The sequence below is a fragment of the Sturnira hondurensis genome, unplaced genomic scaffold (assembly GCF_014824575.4).
Source record: "Sturnira hondurensis isolate 20B ecotype Veracruz unplaced genomic scaffold, ASM1482457v3 Scaffold0008196, whole genome shotgun sequence".
Lineage (NCBI taxonomy): Eukaryota > Metazoa > Chordata > Mammalia > Chiroptera > Phyllostomidae > Sturnira > Sturnira hondurensis.
Window position 1 is genome coordinate 15740372 of NW_028080827.1, and position 18115 is coordinate 15758486.

The 18115-nt window shown below is 45.2% G+C and overlaps 1 protein-coding gene across 3 annotated transcripts in view; it reads left to right on the forward strand.

The window, feature by feature from the left end:
* Positions 1 to 18115, forward strand: part of TLN2 (talin 2) — a 412810-nt gene that overhangs the window by 213382 nt on the left and 181313 nt on the right. For all 3 annotated transcript variants that reach the window (XM_037054035.1, XM_037054036.1, XM_037054037.1), the window contains 4 exons: positions 13380 to 13551; positions 15278 to 15375; positions 16592 to 16721; positions 17548 to 17700. In XM_037054035.1, coding sequence (XP_036909930.1) covers positions 13416 to 13551; positions 15278 to 15375; positions 16592 to 16721; positions 17548 to 17700 — 517 coding nt within the window. In that variant the 5' untranslated portion in view covers positions 13380 to 13415. The remainder of the gene's footprint in view (positions 1 to 13379; positions 13552 to 15277; positions 15376 to 16591; positions 16722 to 17547; positions 17701 to 18115) is intronic.

The window sequence follows — 18115 nt, forward strand, 5'->3', positions numbered from 1 at the left end:
TGTGGAAAAAGGGTTTATACACTCTGATCAGGGATAGGTCTCTGGTGACTATAAACTAGAAAGTTGATTATTACAACTGTATGCAGTTTGGGGAGTAAACGACATTGTTTTTTGAAACATGGAGCCCTGAAATGTTAAATTTTGGTCCTACCCTGAGAAAGTCGAGGCCCACTGAGATAACGGAGCAGACTAAGCATTCTTACATCCCAGGCCCTTATAACCATCCTTGGTGCGACCGAGAGTTATAGGCAGCATTCCCCTGGGGACCTTTATGACAAACAAGGGGACTCGACATGTGAATTCCTGAGTGTTCTCACTTAGTGGATTCTTATTTAAGTCAGGATGCCTTTTGTATCACAAGTAATCATCCACCTGTGGTCTTTTCAAGTTTGAGAATGTTACAGCGAGGTTTGGATTTTTCTAACAATAGAACACTTACATAGTCGCTTCCATATTTGTCTGTCAGAACCCTAAATTTTATGTATCTTTAATCATACTGTCCTTTGACAAGCGTTTTCTACTTGCAATCTGGTTTCATCGGGTGGTCTTATAGCAAGGCCACAGACCCCAGAGACAGATGTGCCCCTGTGAGTCCCACTCCCCATCACTTACTGTCTTTGTGACCTTGGAAGGAACATAGCCACATACCCCTGCCTCCACCTGCACCAGTATCTGCATCTATAGGTATATTTACGTGTTCACAAACACAATGTGTGTGTCATTTCCCCACAGACTTGTAAGTATGTTTGACTGTACCAGCCAGCCCTTTGTGTCTGTGGGTTCTGTATCCATGGATTCAACCAACCCCAGATCAAAAGTATTTGAAAAAAAGTCACGTTATTGCTGACATGTACTGTGTCGTCAAGCCTATAATGGTCGTGTTTGTATTGAATATGTAGACTTTTTTCCTTGTCACTATTCCTTAAATAATATGGTATAACAACTTATTACATAAGATTTATAGTGTATTAAGTATTATAAATAATCTAGTGGTAATGTAAAGTATATAGGAGGATGTGTGTAGGTTATTTTACTATGCTATTTTATATAAAGGATTTGAACATCCTCAAATTTGGGTGTCCACAGGCATTCTAGAACCAGTCCCCCTGTGGCTACCAAACAGATGACTGTACCGTTAGTTAATTCATGTGGAAATTGTACTAGATTTCTATATTTAGGAAAGATGCACTAGTTAAAACCTGAATTAAACCATAACTAGTCTGGCTAAGAGTATCGGTTTACTAATGCTGCCGTAACAAAGAACCACAACCTGGGTGGCTTAGCCAGAAGAAATGATCATTCCATGGTTCTGGAGGCGGGAAGGCGGAGACCAAGGTGTCCTTCTGAGGGCTGTGAGGGAAGGGCCAGCGTCAAGCCTCTCTCCTCCTTGACTTGTAGATGGTTGTCTTCTTCCTGTGTCTCTGCACATCATCTCTCCTTTTAAGTGTCCTGTATCCTAATATCTCCTGTTATAGGGGTACCTTCTGCATTAAGGCCTACCTCATTTTTCTTTTGTTATCTTCGTTAATACTCCATTTCTATGTAAGGTGACATTCTAAGGTTCTAGGCATTAACACTTAAATGAGTTGGGGAAGGGGTTGCACAGTTCAACCAATAGCATTGTGTTAGTGTGGTTTTGGAGGGCGAGTTGCATATCAGTCTTTACAAGTCTGTGCAGGCAGACGACCGAAGTCGTAGCCTAGTTCCTGCGGATGAGGCGCTCACACTTGTGTTTCTCATCGGCCGTTTCTTTGGGATCCTGACCCTGTGTCTCCCTCTCACTTGACTGTGTTTCTTCTGTCACTTTTCCAGCTTTATTTTCACTTTTCTGTTTGTTTTGGAATGAACAAACAAAAAAGTCTTTGGGAAAAATTTTTTCCAAGATTTAGTCCAGGTTGCAAGACCAGGTAATAAATATTGACACTATCTTAAAATAATGCTTTGTAATACTATGCTGTACTCAACTATTGTGTCAGAGCTCATCATTTCATGTCGTCTCCTCTGGGGACACATTTGTTTCTGCCCTGCGCTCCTGACGAAGTAATAGGTATATAGACAGACTTCAATTTGATTTTTGTTCCATCATTTGGAAATGTAAATATTATCCACACCTCACTGATGAAATTGGTAAAATTTCTGATATGTCTTTATTCTATTAAATATGGGAAAACAGTACTCTACAGTACTTTAATTTAATTAATGTGTAATTCTGGTTCAATTAACCAAGAACTTCTAGCAACCTGGGCTTTCAGAAAGCAGCGTGTTGACATTCACCATGCACTCTACACTATTTTTTTAGTAAAGTCTAGCCCAAGCCTTTCATTTGTCTGGCATTTCTACTGTTCACAGTACATTTTCCATTTTATGTTAAGCACTGTATCTCCTCAGCCATTTGCCTGTGAATCTGGTTTACTGCCCGTGCCAGGTGCTTCCCCCCAGTCCCTGCCTGTGTCAGTTCTGCCTGCTGACATGGCCCCTCCCAGCCTGAGCCCTCGAGGGTTTTTCTGTGGGGTAGATTCAACTGTAAAATCTAGATTGGTTATTGGCTGTCCCCGTTGTTAATGGATATTCACTTAGCTAACCCATAATTCAAACTGCTGACATCTGTACCTTCAGATTTAATTTTTAAATATTTTCTTAATATCTTTTGGGTTGCTCTTTCAAAATATTGATTAATCTTTTCAAAAAGTGAAATCTAGCTGAAGAAAATTTGAAGATAAGAACTGAGTTTTTAAATAGAAAAATCCTGTTGCAGCTTTATTTATCATGATGAAAACTTACAAGTAGTTGATAAACACAAAAACAGAGATTCGGCTAATAAATTGTGCTGCCTTGCATTTCAATATTATTTATTTATTAAAATGGTTCTAATAAGTTTGCAATACTGTGGGAAATGATAATTGTGTAAATAGAATGGGGGAGCAAATCAAGATACAGAATTATACAGAATGCGTCATCCCAACTACATAAAACCACGCATGAACACTAGTAGATGTGAGAGATGTTCACAGAGCTTGTCTTTGAGTGGGGAGTGGCCAGACATGGACGTCTGGATTCCGACAGGCCTGGGTTTCAACCTCCCCTTCCTCCTGTGTGCGCCTGTTACCTAGGAGACATAACCTCTTAAGCCTGATGATCCTGGCTAAATGGCACCTCTCTCGCGGCATCATTAAGTACAGTGCTTAGATGAGTAAAGGACGTATAATCACGCAACACGTGAAAGTTCAATTGTTACTTAAAAAAAACATGAGCAATACTTATTTCACCCGTTTTGCCGCTAACCTACCATGAGTACTGTCTATTTTCAAGTTTCCTCCTGTTTTAAACAGCACACAGTAGGAGGCAGAGACCCCAGTGCAGTGACCTCTGTCAAGCCACATAACCGTTGGGTCCTGGTTGCCTCACCTGGATGAAGTCCAAACGCCTTACCATGGGGTTATGCCAAAGACTCAGACTTCACCTGTGAAAGGGGCTTGAATAATGTCAGGCTCCTAATCATTTACACATGTTAGCTGCTATTGTTATTGAAGACATTTTAGAAAATATGTATCATGTATTGTTACTTCCTACATTCAGGGGAATGGGGAAGTTACTGCAAAGATTTGTACATCGTGCGGAGAGCTGGACATTATGATGTTTGTGTCTGGGGTTGGGGATACCGCAGGCTCGGTTTGGTTTATCTGAAACACTGCAGTTTTTAGACAGAAAAGGAGGGTGAGCCTGAAATGAGAAAGTGTGGGTCCTTTGGAAAATCTAATCTCATGCCTCAGTGCTTGATTGCTACTATGATAATATGCCGATGGACCCCGAATCTCCAGGAATGTGAATTTTGGTTAAGTTCCTTGGTTTGTTTCGGTTATCTACTTAAGTGCCCGATTTTTAGGTCTGGGCTATAACGAAAATGGCCCTCTGATTTATGGCCAGTGGATTAACGTAGGAAAGTGGCAGGCGCGTGTTTTTAATATTCTCTCTTTCTTCAGAATTCATCGTTGCCTAAACATGCACTATTCCCTTTTCGATTAATGTGCGGTGCTGTGGGTCTGTAGCCTTTTTTCCCGCTGGTCAGCGGTCGGCAGTGAAGCCCCTTTCAGTGAAAGAGAATGCAGGCAGGAAGTGGGAGATTTCTTCCATTTCTGAAGTGAAACCAAACACAGTAGTCTGTGTTGTCACCTCACAATCCAAGTCCACACTGTTATTTTAACATTAAATTAAGCACAAGCATGAAGAAGGTGACCTGAGAAGGAACTTGCGTGAAGTCCTTCTCACACATTCTTCCGAGTTCAGTCTGGCACATGCTGCATCTTTATTTCCAGGTCATTGCAGAACAAAGCTTTCTGTGTGTCCCAGGTAAGAGCTCATCTATCTGCACCCATCCCAGCGGGGTGGGCCTCAGCGACCATGCTCCTGTTTATTGGCATCCGCAGTAGCCTGGAGAATCTGCTTTTTTGGGGTTTTATGGGCTTGTCACCAAGGGTCAGGGAAAAAATAATAAAAATAATGAGATGAGTTTATTCCCAGTTACCCAAACAAATGGTAAATAATTCACGATTCTCCTGGTCTTGACCTTCTCTTTTATTTTTCTTCTCCTTTTTTCTTGGAACTGACCTTTTATTTTTCTATCATATCTATTTTCACAACAGCCTTAAATCATTTTAATGACTTAGGGCATAAAAGAATTCAAAATCGGAGTTCAGTTTGGAGTCTTCTTCCTTTTTTAACTGTATGAGGACGAAAATAGCAGGACTGGGAGGGAGACTCCATGAGGGCTAAGATGTATGGAGGGTTGTTCAGCTGCTTCAGCAACCGTGGGTGAGCAGTGAGGTGGCCGGGCAGCCAGCTGGGCGCTCTGAGTGGGCCGACAGAGAATGCCAGGATCTTCCACACACAGGCCAGAATTTACCAACCTCCCCAAGCCTCTGCTTTCATCTGTGAAGCGGGGATGAAAAATAAAATCAGTTTGACTATGTAACCTGTTGAGCACATCGAGGGAAAAGACATGTATGGAAGTGCCATGGACCCTTCAGCACCAAATGGACATTAGGTGTAGTAGCTCCTGGTTCTTCCACTGAGACTCAGCCCGGGAGGGCTGGTGGTGGGGCTACAGATGTGAGTGTTCAGGGGGCTCAGGCAAGGAGAGGGATCCTGCGGGCTGGGCTGATGGGAAAGACTGTTTATAGAAGCAAAGCTCGATGTGGAGCTAGAAGGGGGAGTAGCTGGGAAGAACTGGAGAAGAAAGTGGGCTGGTGCACTTCACACAGACACAGGCCACACAGGATAAACAGGCAGTTATTGTGGGGATTAGAGCTAGATCAGTGTTGCTAAAATGGAAACTTCTTACAGTGTAAGTGGGTGGGTGGGGGGTGCTGAGTCCTGGACTACGCAGTGTGAACCTGATTGCCCATATGTTTCAAAGTGCTGTATGCGTTAAAAATCGTCTCCAAGCAAAATTGTAGCTGTGAACACATAGGTGTCTGCTTCCCTTCCTTTCAGCAGGTCTCGTTCCCACTCATCTCTGCTCACCACCCTTCCTCAGCAGTGCCAGCCTTCTGGACGGGTCAGCAGTGAACCACCCTTCTTTCCGCAGAATGTCCTGGTAATTAGGGAGCATCTTTAGTAAAGGGCAGCTCTCAGCTAATTTGTCTGAAGGTTCTGAATCATAGCATTTTAAGAGAGCGACAGCTGATAAATGTAAATGTCTGCTTTTACACTGAGGTTTAACTGGGGCGAATCTTCACGACCAGCAGTGTACTTACTGATGGAATTCTGGGTGACAGAGCCAGGAGCCAGCGGGGGGCGGGCAGGTGAGTTTTGGAGAACCTTGTGGGGCTCCAGCCTTACCATATGCATAGCTGACTCCATTCATTCTGGCGATGTCAATGGTCTGGTTGCGGTTTTCTAGCAGCGTGACCCTGAGAACGTGTCTTGATCTCAAAATCGTATGGTGGTTTTCTTCATCTGAAATGGAAAACAATATCAGAGGTCTTTTCCCAGTATTCTGTATTCCATGCCATAAGCATGCTTATTGGTTAAGCTCTTAGTGGGGGTAGAGAGGCTGACTTGCCCTCCACCCACCCATTAAATAAGTACATAGTAAGTCCTTCTCTGTGGCAGGTACTGTGGTAAGCGATACACGTGGTCCCTGTCCTGGGGGAGCTTCCAGGTATTCCTGACTGAGGTGGCACTGGTTCTTTTTTGAGTTTCTGATTTGCCAAACTGAGAAACTTCATCTTGTAAGCCATGAGGTTAAGCTTCTGTGGTCCATGGAAGAGATTTTTGATGAGTAAAAATAGCTGGGTATGCTGGGTGTTGGCCCTCTCTTCATCCTTCAGTTAGGGTGTTAGCGTGAATAATTCCTAATGACTAATTTTTAGAAATCTGTTTAAATCTTTCCATGGAGTGCATGTTAGTTCCACAAACATTTAGTAAGCATCAGCTGTGTGCTGGGCACTGCTCTAGGGCCCTCGAGACCTGAGGGTGGCTGTAGTGATAGAGTCCTTGCTCTCAGAGGACAGTGGGGGACATGGACTTCTCATAGCAAATGCATTCCTGGTACTGTGCTGTGTATATGTCTTATTACTGGTGCACCGTGGTGGCCCTGTGGACTAAGGGGCTTGTATGCAGTTTGCAAAGCAGCCCTATGAACCAACCAGTTGGTAGGAATTTTAATGGACTTGCCTGGGCTGCCACTAAGTTCACACATGTGTGGATGGTTAATCATTTCTCTTATACCCCTTTACCACCTGACCTTGTAATGACTTATGTCCAGTTAAGGATTCAAAGTCAAACAATTGTCTTGGCCTTCAGTGCCTCCCCCAGAGAGAACTAAAGAGAGGTTCTTATGTCAATGTTCTGTCTCCTTCTCCCGTCTTCCCATCCTGGTTGCAGAGGGGGCGTGGCCATCCCGGGCTTTGTGTAAGTGGGCTGTCAGCCCCATGGGGGGGTCACATCAGCCGTGTTCACGCACTGTGTTCCCTGAGCTGCTTGTTAGCAAGCGAACAAGTTGGGAGTGTGGGAGACTGTGGGCGTCTCTCCACTTGGACTCTGCCCTCGGGGCTCTCACTAGTTGGAAAGTGGTGTGTGGGCCCTGGGGAGGAGGCAAGATTATTAAGGAAGGCCTTTGGCTCCCTGATAAAGCCAGACTGGAGGTGAGACCAAAATAAGACACTGGGCCTTCTCTTCTCTTGGCCCATCCTGAATCAAAGACACCTGGCTCTCAGTGAATGGTTGACCTGACTGACCTTCCTAGATGGTGATAAACAGGTCCTGTGTGTGCCTGGTGGGCTCAGGATATGGAGTCTGAGTGTTACCTGAAAGGGGCCTGAGCCCAGACAGCCCAGGAAGGCAACCCAGGGGAGCGCATGAGATGCTGGCCTTTGCTTTGGGGGCACCTGTGGGTAGGTGGGCAGCTGTGACTCGGTGACTAGACATTCATACTTGTCGGGCCAGCTATTCTTCCCTTGCAGAAGAGCAGGTAAGGGGTAGAGAGAAGGGGAAGCTCTTTTTAGAAGTTTTTTTTTTTTTTTTTTGAGAGAGCAGAATTATTCACAGGAGACTGAGATGTAAACATAGACAAACAATAGCTTTTATATAGGCCCGTGTTTTATTCTGACGTTTGGTTATGGGATGCATGCTGTTATCAAACTGGGCTGTATTTCTCCTGCTGAGAGGCGAGCAGATGCAGAGAAGGGGGCAGGTATAGCCATGGCAATTTGATGCAGCGGTTTTCTAGTGCATCAGAAGAGTCAGTGGCTGGAAAGAGAGGATGGGGCTAGTGGACAGCCTTTATTCTCTTGAAGATGAAGGGTCCTACTGGGGCATGGTGGCCTGGCCCAGTAGTCCTGCCAGGCCAGGGCACACCTCTTTTCTGCAGGGTGGCATTTAGAGCCAGTGGCACCTCCCATAGGCTGCCCTGGCACAGGGACTTCCAGTGATGCCAGCCCTGCCCTGTAGGGTGCAGTTTCTTTCTTCTGTGCACTTGGGTTGAGGGTATCTGACCGGCCTCTGAGAGAACAGCCTGGGTGTTAGGAGTTATCTGCTCCACAAACAGCCTCACAGCTCCTCCTAGAAAAAGCCCATCGTATGACTGAATAAGGATGAACTCAGGAACTGTATAAGGAATAGGGTTACTACAAGGTGAGCTCCATCTAGACAGGAATCCTCCCAGTGTTTGCCGCCTAATGCATATGATATCTAGTATTACCGGGTGCAAAATTAACAGTAAAATGAAGTTTGCAGCTCAGGTGGTAGCTGAATGCACTATGCTGCTTCCAGTGTTTCTCCCATCCCCGTGACTAATAGTAACCACAACAAACCCTGACCTGTACTTTCTATGCGTCTTTGACACATATTAACTTCTTTAATTCTCTAGCAAGCTTGTAAGTAGATCCATTATTGTCTCCCATTTTATAGAGGAGGAGACTGAGGCAGATTGCAATTAAGTAACTAGCTCAGTGTGGCAATTGGTAAGGCAGGGGTGGGGTTGGAGAACCTCATGGCCCTCGCTCATCAGGGCAGAGATCCAAATGGTGGCTGCTCGCCGTGACCAATAGTGGGCATTGCTGTCGGACACGGGGAGGCCTTGGCTGAGCTGGGCTCATTTGTCCCGGGGCGGACTGGGTGAGGCTGGGCAGCCGGCACTGCTGCCATCGTGCTGGGTTGTTTACAGCTCCCTGGGACTGACAGGTGTTTACTTTAACAGGAGAATGTCTGAGTTTCACCACTTGTTCCATTGGCTCACGGGCACAAAGGATGGCACAGAAGGGCTTCTGTTGATCCAGGCAGCCTTCACACATGCAATCAGGGCAAGAATGGTCCCAGTGAGAAGAGAGTGTGAAAAGGAAAGTAATGCATCTTTCAGGAATTTATACTTTGTCTTTTAGCAATAAGACAAACAAACAAACAAAAAGTACTTAAGGTCCAGCATGGTAGCATACATTCAAATTGGGGCAAAGGAAAAAAATAACAAGGATAAGATCGTAAAAGAGAGGCAGGATTGGACTAGATCAATACTACAGGAAATAGCACACACATTGACTGTGAGCCTTCTTGCAGCCAAACCTGAAAGGGAACTCTGGTCAGCTCTCTTAGATTCCCTGCCCACAGACTAGCGGAGGGGTGAGGAAAGTGGAAGCGAGGGCCAGTTTCTGGGCCAGTGCCATGCTGTCCTGGTGTGTCGTGATGGAGAGCAGGTGTCAGGCTTTGTCGTGACATGTTGTCTGAGTTGTGTGGTTTTCTAAGGTGTTGCCACTGAAGCGAAGCTTCTCCCAGGTGTTGAAAATGTGTATCACCTTCAGCTGACATTTCTAGGTTACTGTATGTTTTAGTCCCACTTTCCTTTTTGTCGTCTCCATTTTGCAAGTGTCTCCCTGTGTCACGAGTGATGCTAGACATGGCTGGGACCACATTCCCGATGGGATGACGAGCAAGTCACCGTGCACCTCAGTTTGAATCTCACGGAGCTTTTCCTACATGAGTGATCCTCTCAAATAGTAATAGTAGCAGTGGTAGTAGTAGTAGTAGTAGTAGTAATAATAATAGTAATAATATTTTGTTCCTATGCCTGCTTGTATAGCTTATAAATCATTCTTTGTGTGCATAGTTTGCACATCTCCATGAAGGAAACTGCTGGTCTTGTTTTTGGGGTTTTTTTCTTCATGCTTTCTTGGGAACATTTAGTCATAATAAAACAGAGAGCTAAGAAAAAGATGAAGAAATTGGAATATTTTAGTCTTCGACCACGGTAGTGCTCTTTCAGAGTGACTAACACAGCCTTTTGGTGTTTTTGTGTAAAATGTTCCCATGCAGTGGTAATGATGGTGTTTGCAGCGGTTGTTTTTGAGACAGTATGAAAGTTGAGGACGTGAACCTTGCAATGAATCTCTGGGCACCTTGTTCTCTTGAGTTCACTACCCTGAACTAGTGGCCTCTAGTCCATGGCCTTTCTGGTGAGATGTTAAATTGTGGAGACAGAGGGACTCCAAAGGAACAGTTGGCCCAACACCGAATGTCTTCTGGTCAGTTTCTTGCATGGGAGCCCATGGCTTCCTGCTCTCTAAGTGGGAGGAAGAGAAGTAAGGGGGCCCGGAGTTCCCAGGCATCATAGGCCTGGCATTGTGCCTGAACCATGGACTCCTAGTCCAGTGCCCTCTCCTGGAGCCAAGACTTGCCTGCTGCTCTGCACTCACGCAGACCCAGGCGGCCAGCAGCATGCACGGGGCCCAGAGCAGAGATCGGGTGTGGTGAGGCACCTGCCTCCAGGAAGGGCACTGAGCGGTCCCAGGGCTGCCCCTAGGACCGCTGTCGGGGGAAGCCATGTCTATGCAGATAACGTGTAGATACGGAGTTGGCAGTGACCCCGTGATGCACACTTCTGGATAAAAGCATGAATCAGAGCTACCACCTGTTCCTCCACCCCTTCTAGCAGCTCCTCAGGAGATGAGTCCGTACCTGCTGGGCCAGGCCCTCTCCTGACCTCTCCCCTGAACCTGCTGCTCTGGCCTCACCCCTCCACGAAGCTGCTCTTATCTCAGCCGCCAGACACCGCCAAGCTGCCAGATGCAGTTGCTGTGTCTCGAGTTCCCTGAACTGCACCAGCATTTAGCACAGTCGATCTCTCCCTCCTGTTTGATGCACCTTCTTCTGGCCCTACCCTCTCTCCGCTCTCTGCCCTCACCTCCCACTACGCATCCCGATTGGTTCCTTCTCCTTGTTCTGATTTTAGAATGTCTTTCCAAGTCTCAGTTTTTGGGTCTCTCTCTCTCTCTGTCTCTCTCTCTCTCTGTCTTGCTTACTCCCTACATGATCTTTCTAGTTCCAAGGATTTACATATGAAAGCACCCTGTTGTGTCCCCCTGGTATCAGACTCTCCTCCACCTTTCCACTGAGTACACCCCAAACCTGTGCCTCCAGCAGCTTTCCCCACCTCGGTGAATAGCTTCTTCATTTTTTCTGGTTGCTTTGGATAGAGATTTTCCTTCACTGTTGTATGAGTACTTTTTATGCTTCTCTCTTCCCCTTCTTCCCATTTCTCTGGGTTTCTCTCCTGTGTTCCCCAGCCTCCATCCTGTAGTCTCCTGCTTCTGTCTGCTCTCTGCTTCCCCACTTGCCCCTCTCTCCTCGCTCCCCTGGGCATCTCTGCTTCCTTCTGAATGCCTGTGTTTACCGTTCTACTGTAGCTTCATGTCATCGCTCTGTCTTGCCCTTTGATTGAATCTGTCTCCCTGCTCAGCTATACAGACCATTCATTTGCTCTTCAGAACGCCTCATTATTAGCCTGGGAGGAGCCGCCTTCATGCAGGGACACTTACACTACTTCCTAGTCTCAGGGAATGAAAGAGATTAATCATCCCGTCCTCTGTGGCGCATCCCATAAATTGCATCCATGACAACATCGAGTCTGTGGCCTTCCCCGCTGAATCTTACCACCAGCCATGCTCATGGATCTCAGTGGTTCATGAAATCCCACATTGTCATCAGCCCCAGGGGACACATTATCCGACTGAGTGATCAACATTACGGCAAATTTGTCTATTTCTACAGTTTAAATTTTATTTTCCCCGGTTGGGGAGTTGGTGGGCTAGATGGGCCTGCACAAAGAGAGTTGGATAGAGCCTTTTATATATGACTTTAAAAATTCTTGATGCTATAGATGGGAAATCATAGGAGATTTTGAATTTCTCTGCTGTGTCAACAACCGAGCCATTGCCAGGCTGTAGAAAATTAACTCAGTTTTGGACTGACTCCCACTGAACACTGCTATTGTTGGTTGAGAAGTGTATCTTGACATTTCTTAAGTAATAAATATTCTCACATTTTCACAGGCAAAATTTATTCAGAATGTAAGTAGAGGTCAGAATGACTTTATGGCTTCATGGCACCAGAGCATCTGTTTAAGAATATCCTCTGAAAAAAAAAAAAAAAAGCCCTGGCTGGCATAGCTCAGTGAATTGAGCGTGGGCCTGTAAACCACACAATCACGGTTCGATTCCTGGGTTGCAGGCCAGTTCCCAGCAGGGGACTCACGAGAGGCAACCATACATTGATATTTCTCTCCCTCTCTCCTTCCCTTCCCCTCTCATGGTAAATAAATAAAAATATTTTTAAAAAAGAATATCCTCTGTATCCAAGTGATTTTAGTCACCTGTTGTCAGGAGGCCAGCAACGAGTCAAGCCTGCTAAGCAGTGACACCCCAGAGGCACTCATTTTGTGGTCTTGCTGCTCAGCCTGTTGTCCTCTAGCGTGCCGGTCACCTCACTGCTTCTTAGCACTTGATTCTCACGTGGGCAAGAGGCACAGAGGGGGCTCCAAGGTACCACTTTGCTACCCAAAGATTGTCTAAGAAAAGATGAAGGAGTGGGAGCTTGAAATTCCCACGGATTTGTGTTATGCAGTGCAATCTAGGATTTAACAGCTATTAACCGGAAGTGTTTATGTCGTTTGCCAGGATGACAGGTAGCTGGGTAAGGCTTTGCTGGTTCTCCGGTGCAGAGAAGATGCCTCCCCTCGTGCACAAGCAGTGCATTGACAGGCTGGCTTGGGAGGGGATAGCTTCTGGCCGCAGAATAGAGTAGGTAGGCAAAATAAACTAGAAGCCACCAACTCAAAGTCAAGGCACTGAATTGTTGGTTTTAAAGTTTAAAAGGAAATAATCCATGAATTAATTCAAATCTAACCTAACCCTGTTTGTTTTCTAAAGCCATTGCGCTGGATGAGTAAGAAAATATCCTGGTAGTTCGTCTGAATGAAATAACAACTGAATTGGCATTTCCTTCCCTTTGAGAGGCCTGAAGAGCAAGCAGCTGTCCGCCACACCGGGTGTTTAAAAGGGGCCACTCTGGCCTCGTTAGTGATGGCTCTGTATTGGTCTGACGCTGTTGCCCCCTGAGGATTCAGTTCCACCATGAGCTACACAGGGCTGATATCACCACGCCTCCTTTATCTGTGGGAAATGGAGGCGTCCCCAGGAGCTGGTGGGCAGGGAGCCCGGGCGCAGAGGCGGCTGCCAGAGGCATGTTCGGGAGACAGCTGTGGGTGCCCAGCGCTCTGGGCCCTCACCTGAAGGAGAAGAACCCGGGGAGTCCCACTCCCAATGGACCCATTAGAAAACCCCAAGTAGGGAGCAGCAGCCTCAGAGAAGGAGGCTTGGTGGCTTCTGTGTCCCTTCCTCTCAAGGGACTCTGCCTGCCGTACTGTAGTAGTGTTAACCCCAACACTGCATGCTGCTCTTATTTTAAAGTTTTCAAAAAATCTAGTTTTTAATTTGTATTTGTATCCAAGGCATTCTTTTTAATTGCGGTTGTAGTCTCGTTTGATTTTGGAAGCTGGTTCAGCGACGAACAATGACCTTGACTGGCAGGGTTTGTCTCTTTGTGTTCCCCAGACGCTCTAAGTGGGAGTCTTCGAATCACCTACGAAGATGGTGGCCCTGTCCTTAAAGATTTGCGTCCGCCACTGCAACGTGGTGAAGACTATGCAGTTTGAGCCATCCACAGCCGTGTACGATGCGTGTCGAGTCATTCGGGAACGGGTACCTGAGGCACAAACTGGTCAAGGTAGCAATTGGTTGTTCACTGATTTCTTGAAATGCGTTTGTATGTTCTTCACTTAGTCATGAAAGAAACGGAGGCTCTGAATGACAAGCATGGCCCCTAGCATCTGTGTTTCGGTTGAAATATCTCCGTAGCCTGGACGCTGCTTGCTTCCCGTGTGAGGCTTGGATTGACAGAGACTGCATCTGCCCTTGAGTGGTGCCCATTGCCGTGGCCCTCCCCTGTATCCGTGCTGTGCTCTGCAGTCTGTCTTCCATGCAGCCATCTCATTTGCCCGTAAAGGACGAATGACGCTGCCGTGACAGTCACCGGTGCTGTAGCTCCTGAGCTGTTCCTCATGCGTGAAAACTGTCCATTGCCAGCAGCCCAAGGAAGACCGGAACTGCCCCCGGGACCCAGGGCAAGACTTATATTTCGAGTGCTTTGAAGGGGCTTTATAAATTTTATCTCAAACCTTTTTAAAAAGGGCATTTGTTTTTATATGTTTTGTTTAATATTTAGTTAAACCACTAACCCCCGTTAATCTGAATTTAAACAAAAGCCACTTGTATAATTTTTTTCATTTCCTTTTGTCTTCTCACTACATTTCCTTTATTTACTGATTATTTGCCCGACACTTGAGAAAGTGGGACTACTCCCAAACTGATAAACCTTTGGTGTGAAAGTGATATAAGATTTATCTTAAAAATTGGAAGCATAAAATCAAACATAGCATTAAGGGTAATTACAGGGGGGGACAGATCTTCTTCAAAAGAGCCATTTCTTAGAAAACTGCTGACCTTTTTGGTGTAAAGCATCATTTACGTTTTTCAGAAACACTGTTATTTCTAGATTACCCAGTAATAAAATGTGCTTACTTCCCCAGCCTTATTTCAGGATCTAGTTGTTTAATCATTTATGGTGTCTTTACTGTTCTGTTACCGTTTTTCTCCCAGGGTCCCCACCCCCTTTGGGTTAGATTGCTTTATAGCTCAAGAAACCTGAACCTTTAAAGATCTGGAATTGTTGTTCTGTGAAACGACAGGAGCTCCGACCCTCACCTGGGCCCCTGGGGCTCCCTGAACCACATTAAGGACGAGACCGTCCTTAGACAGGAAATGATACTGCCTTCCTCCTGCCACCGCCCTTCATGCCTCCGGGACCAGACAGGAGGGTCTCTGTGGAGAACGTGGACTGTGTCGTAATTCGGTGACATGGAGGACAGAAGCTTCAGTTCACAGTGAACTCCTGCTCACCTTCCGTGATGCTGTATTGGGGTGACGGAGGCATTACTCCAAATGAAAAGGCTCCATCGGCCCCTCTGTGCTTAAGTGGCTTTGGACTTAGATGGCCTCAGCATTTGTTTTTCTCCGTGTCTGTTTTGTCATTTGTTATGGGCTCTTGGCCTGGTTTCTACAGCGAGTGATAAGGAACAAAGCCAAATTCAGTTAGAAAGAAATTTGGACTGCTTGCTCTGGATACTGTATTTTCCTAAATTCTAACACAACTGGTTTTAAGAAACATCAACCTTGTCTGAGGGTATTGGATTTTCAGCTCAGTCCTTATTCCCCGCCCCCCTTCTCCCCCACCAGCTTTGGTGCCAGTGGCTGTTCATGGTGTCAAAACGAAACTTTCCCCAGTGGAAGGGAAGGCACACGTTCTTGCCCAGTCAGCAGGCTCAGGTCCTGGATGGCAGTGAATGGTTTCATCATCACCTTGTCCTCTGTGTGTCTTTCTGTTCATCTTCCAGCTTCTGACTATGGGCTGTTTCTCTCGGATGAAGACCCCAGGAAAGGCATCTGGCTGGAAGCGGGCAGAACACTGGATTACTACATGTTACGAAATGGGGTATGCCGCCGATCTCGTTTTTTCCCATCGCTTTGTCCCAGAGCCTTCGGTAGAAGCCAACATAATTATGCTTGAAAGAAAAGGAGAGACCCAGTGATTTATTTTGATTCAAGGGCATCTTATTAATAGTCTTGGTCTAACGTATTTTGTAAGGGCTGTGCAGGTAGTGATAGAAAATATCAGCCGTCCAAATTCTTGAAATGCCAGAGAGTAATTAAAGCAGTTTGTGGTCAGTATTTAAAAGTGTTTCTACATGCCGCTGTTGGACTTAGTCGTTAGGAAAGAAGAATCCGTGTTTCCCTGTAAGCATGTAGGAAGTATTCTGCTGAATGGTGATAGAAAGTAATGATAGATTAGAGGGCAAATAAAAATGTAATCCTAAGGGTAGTGAGAGATCGAATATTAATTCATGTTTTATTTATATAAAGGAAAGTTAGTATTAGATGTGCATTTAATAAGGATCCTTAAAGGTAACGACCAAAAATGGTTGTGCTAGGAAAGGCGAAAGAGGTAATGAGTAAAAAGTGTTGAATGTTCTGTTTAGCTCACCCTCCGAGATACTGGGTTTTGGTCTACGGAATACGTGGATCCGATTGGTCAGTATTCCATAAAGCAAGAGTAAAGTATGTGTTGCCAGTTAATTTTTCCCTCCATAATTCTATTTTTAAGGTGGGTAGTAAAAAAAGAAATCTCTATTTAAAAATCACTCCTCATTCATTACCCTTATTTGGCCTTGCCATTACAGTGAAAACCCATTGGGCTGTGACACCTCACGACTATGAAGAGTTATAGGGACATTAATTACGTCCTCCATGACACGGATATTAAACATTGCTTATAACTCTGTAAGAGATAATTGGAGGAGCACGCTACTGTTTTTTTAAAAGTCAAGTAGGAATTTTCCTCTGCTAATTCTTGTTAGAGCAGATCATTCCCTGCCTGTCAGGAGGACATATGCTGCTTCCACCTTACAGAGGTTAGTTTTCAGCCATAAATGTATTTCTTTGAGTGCAATTCCACTATCAGATTTTTAAGAATTCTCGATGAAAGGAATTATTTAGCCCTGGATTTTCTGTACTAGCAGCAAAAATCTCGTGAACACTTTGAAGGGAGAAATCAGAATGTGCTAGGGGAAATTCATTTTTTTAAAGAAGGTGTCCAAGTTCGTTATCTAGTTTCACACGCAGTATGAAATGTTCGTCTGGTTTTGCCCTAGGATATTTTGGAGTATAAAAAGAAGCAGAGACCTCAGAAGATCCGGATGCTGGATGGGTCTGTGAAGACGGTGATGGTGGACGACTCCAAGACGGTCGGGGAGCTCCTGGTGGCTATTTGCAGCAGGATAGGTGAGCGTCCGCCGGCCTCGGTTCCGGCTTTTGCTTTGCTTTGCTTTGGTTACACGCCTCTTCCTTTCCTTACCCCATTCGCTGTGGAGGTGGTTTTGGTTGTGTCATAGCGCATGTGTTTCTGCCCTTTCTAAGGGTGTGATCATTCTCCCGATTTGCAAACGCGAGGACTGGTACTGTAAATTCTTGAACTTCTCACCGAGTTAATGTTGAGAGCTTGTATTTTCCTTTCAAAAGACTAGGAATTTTCTAATTGAAAATAATGTTTCTGAAGTCATATAATTCACAGTCTCCTACACACTACGGGACATTTTATATCACCATAAAGACTCATGGGGATAGCCTATGTATGATTGATTATTACACAGCCTTTTTTTCTCGTAGCTTCTATCAAGCTCCTCAGAGAATAAGTCGGTTTCCTTTCTAAAGGAAACAGAGAGGGGCTTTCTAAAGCCCCTCACATATTTGAAAAAGTAGCCTGGCCTTCCTTAAGTATACTGTTCATTCAAAGGAAGTCCCAGCTCCTTCAGCTACTTGTTCTTTGACATTGTCTTGCCTTGTTCTGCGTGTTCTGTACTCTGCTTGTTTCTTGAAAATTAGGAGAATTGAGTATGACATTTTGAGTGTAATTTAACCATCTGAAAATACTCCTTTTTAGCCCGAGTTATTTGATATGTGCTCCATGGGCAGCCCCCAACCCTCACCTGGGTAAGGCTTCTTTCTGTCCTTTGTCACCAGCGAGCCCTGGGAGTGTTACAGGACCCACAGTGAAAGGGAAAATAGCAGTGTGTGATCACTAATAGTATAACCAAATTTCTATTTTTAGGAATAACTAACTATGAAGAGTACTCTTTAATTCAAGAAACAGTTGAAGAAAAGAAAGAGGAAGGGACAGGGACTCTAAAGAAAGACAGGACACTGTTACGAGATGAGAGGAAAATGGAGAAGTTGAAGGCCAAGCTTCACACGGATGATGACTGTGAGTGTCTGAGCAGGAAGAGCGGTGCAGGCAGCTGGCTCGCCAGGCCTTTCCCTCCCAACCCCCCCATCATCTGGGATCGGGGCAGGCTGTTTGGTTTTTGTTTGTTCATTTTGCTTTTTTTCTTTTTTCCATTTCCTCTTTATATATTATGGTCCATTCACTAAAAGATTGAGTCCTAAACACAGTGACTGAAATACCACTTCACATCTAAAAAAGTACTGTATTTTTTAGACTATAAGACGTACTTTCCCCCCAAATTTGGGAGGAAATGGGGGTGCATCTTATAGTCCAAATGTAGCTTACNTGTTCATTTTGCTTTTTTTCTTTTTTCCATTTCCTCTTTATATATTATGGTCCATTCACTAAAAGATTGAGTCCTAAACACAGTGACTGAAATACCACTTCACATCTA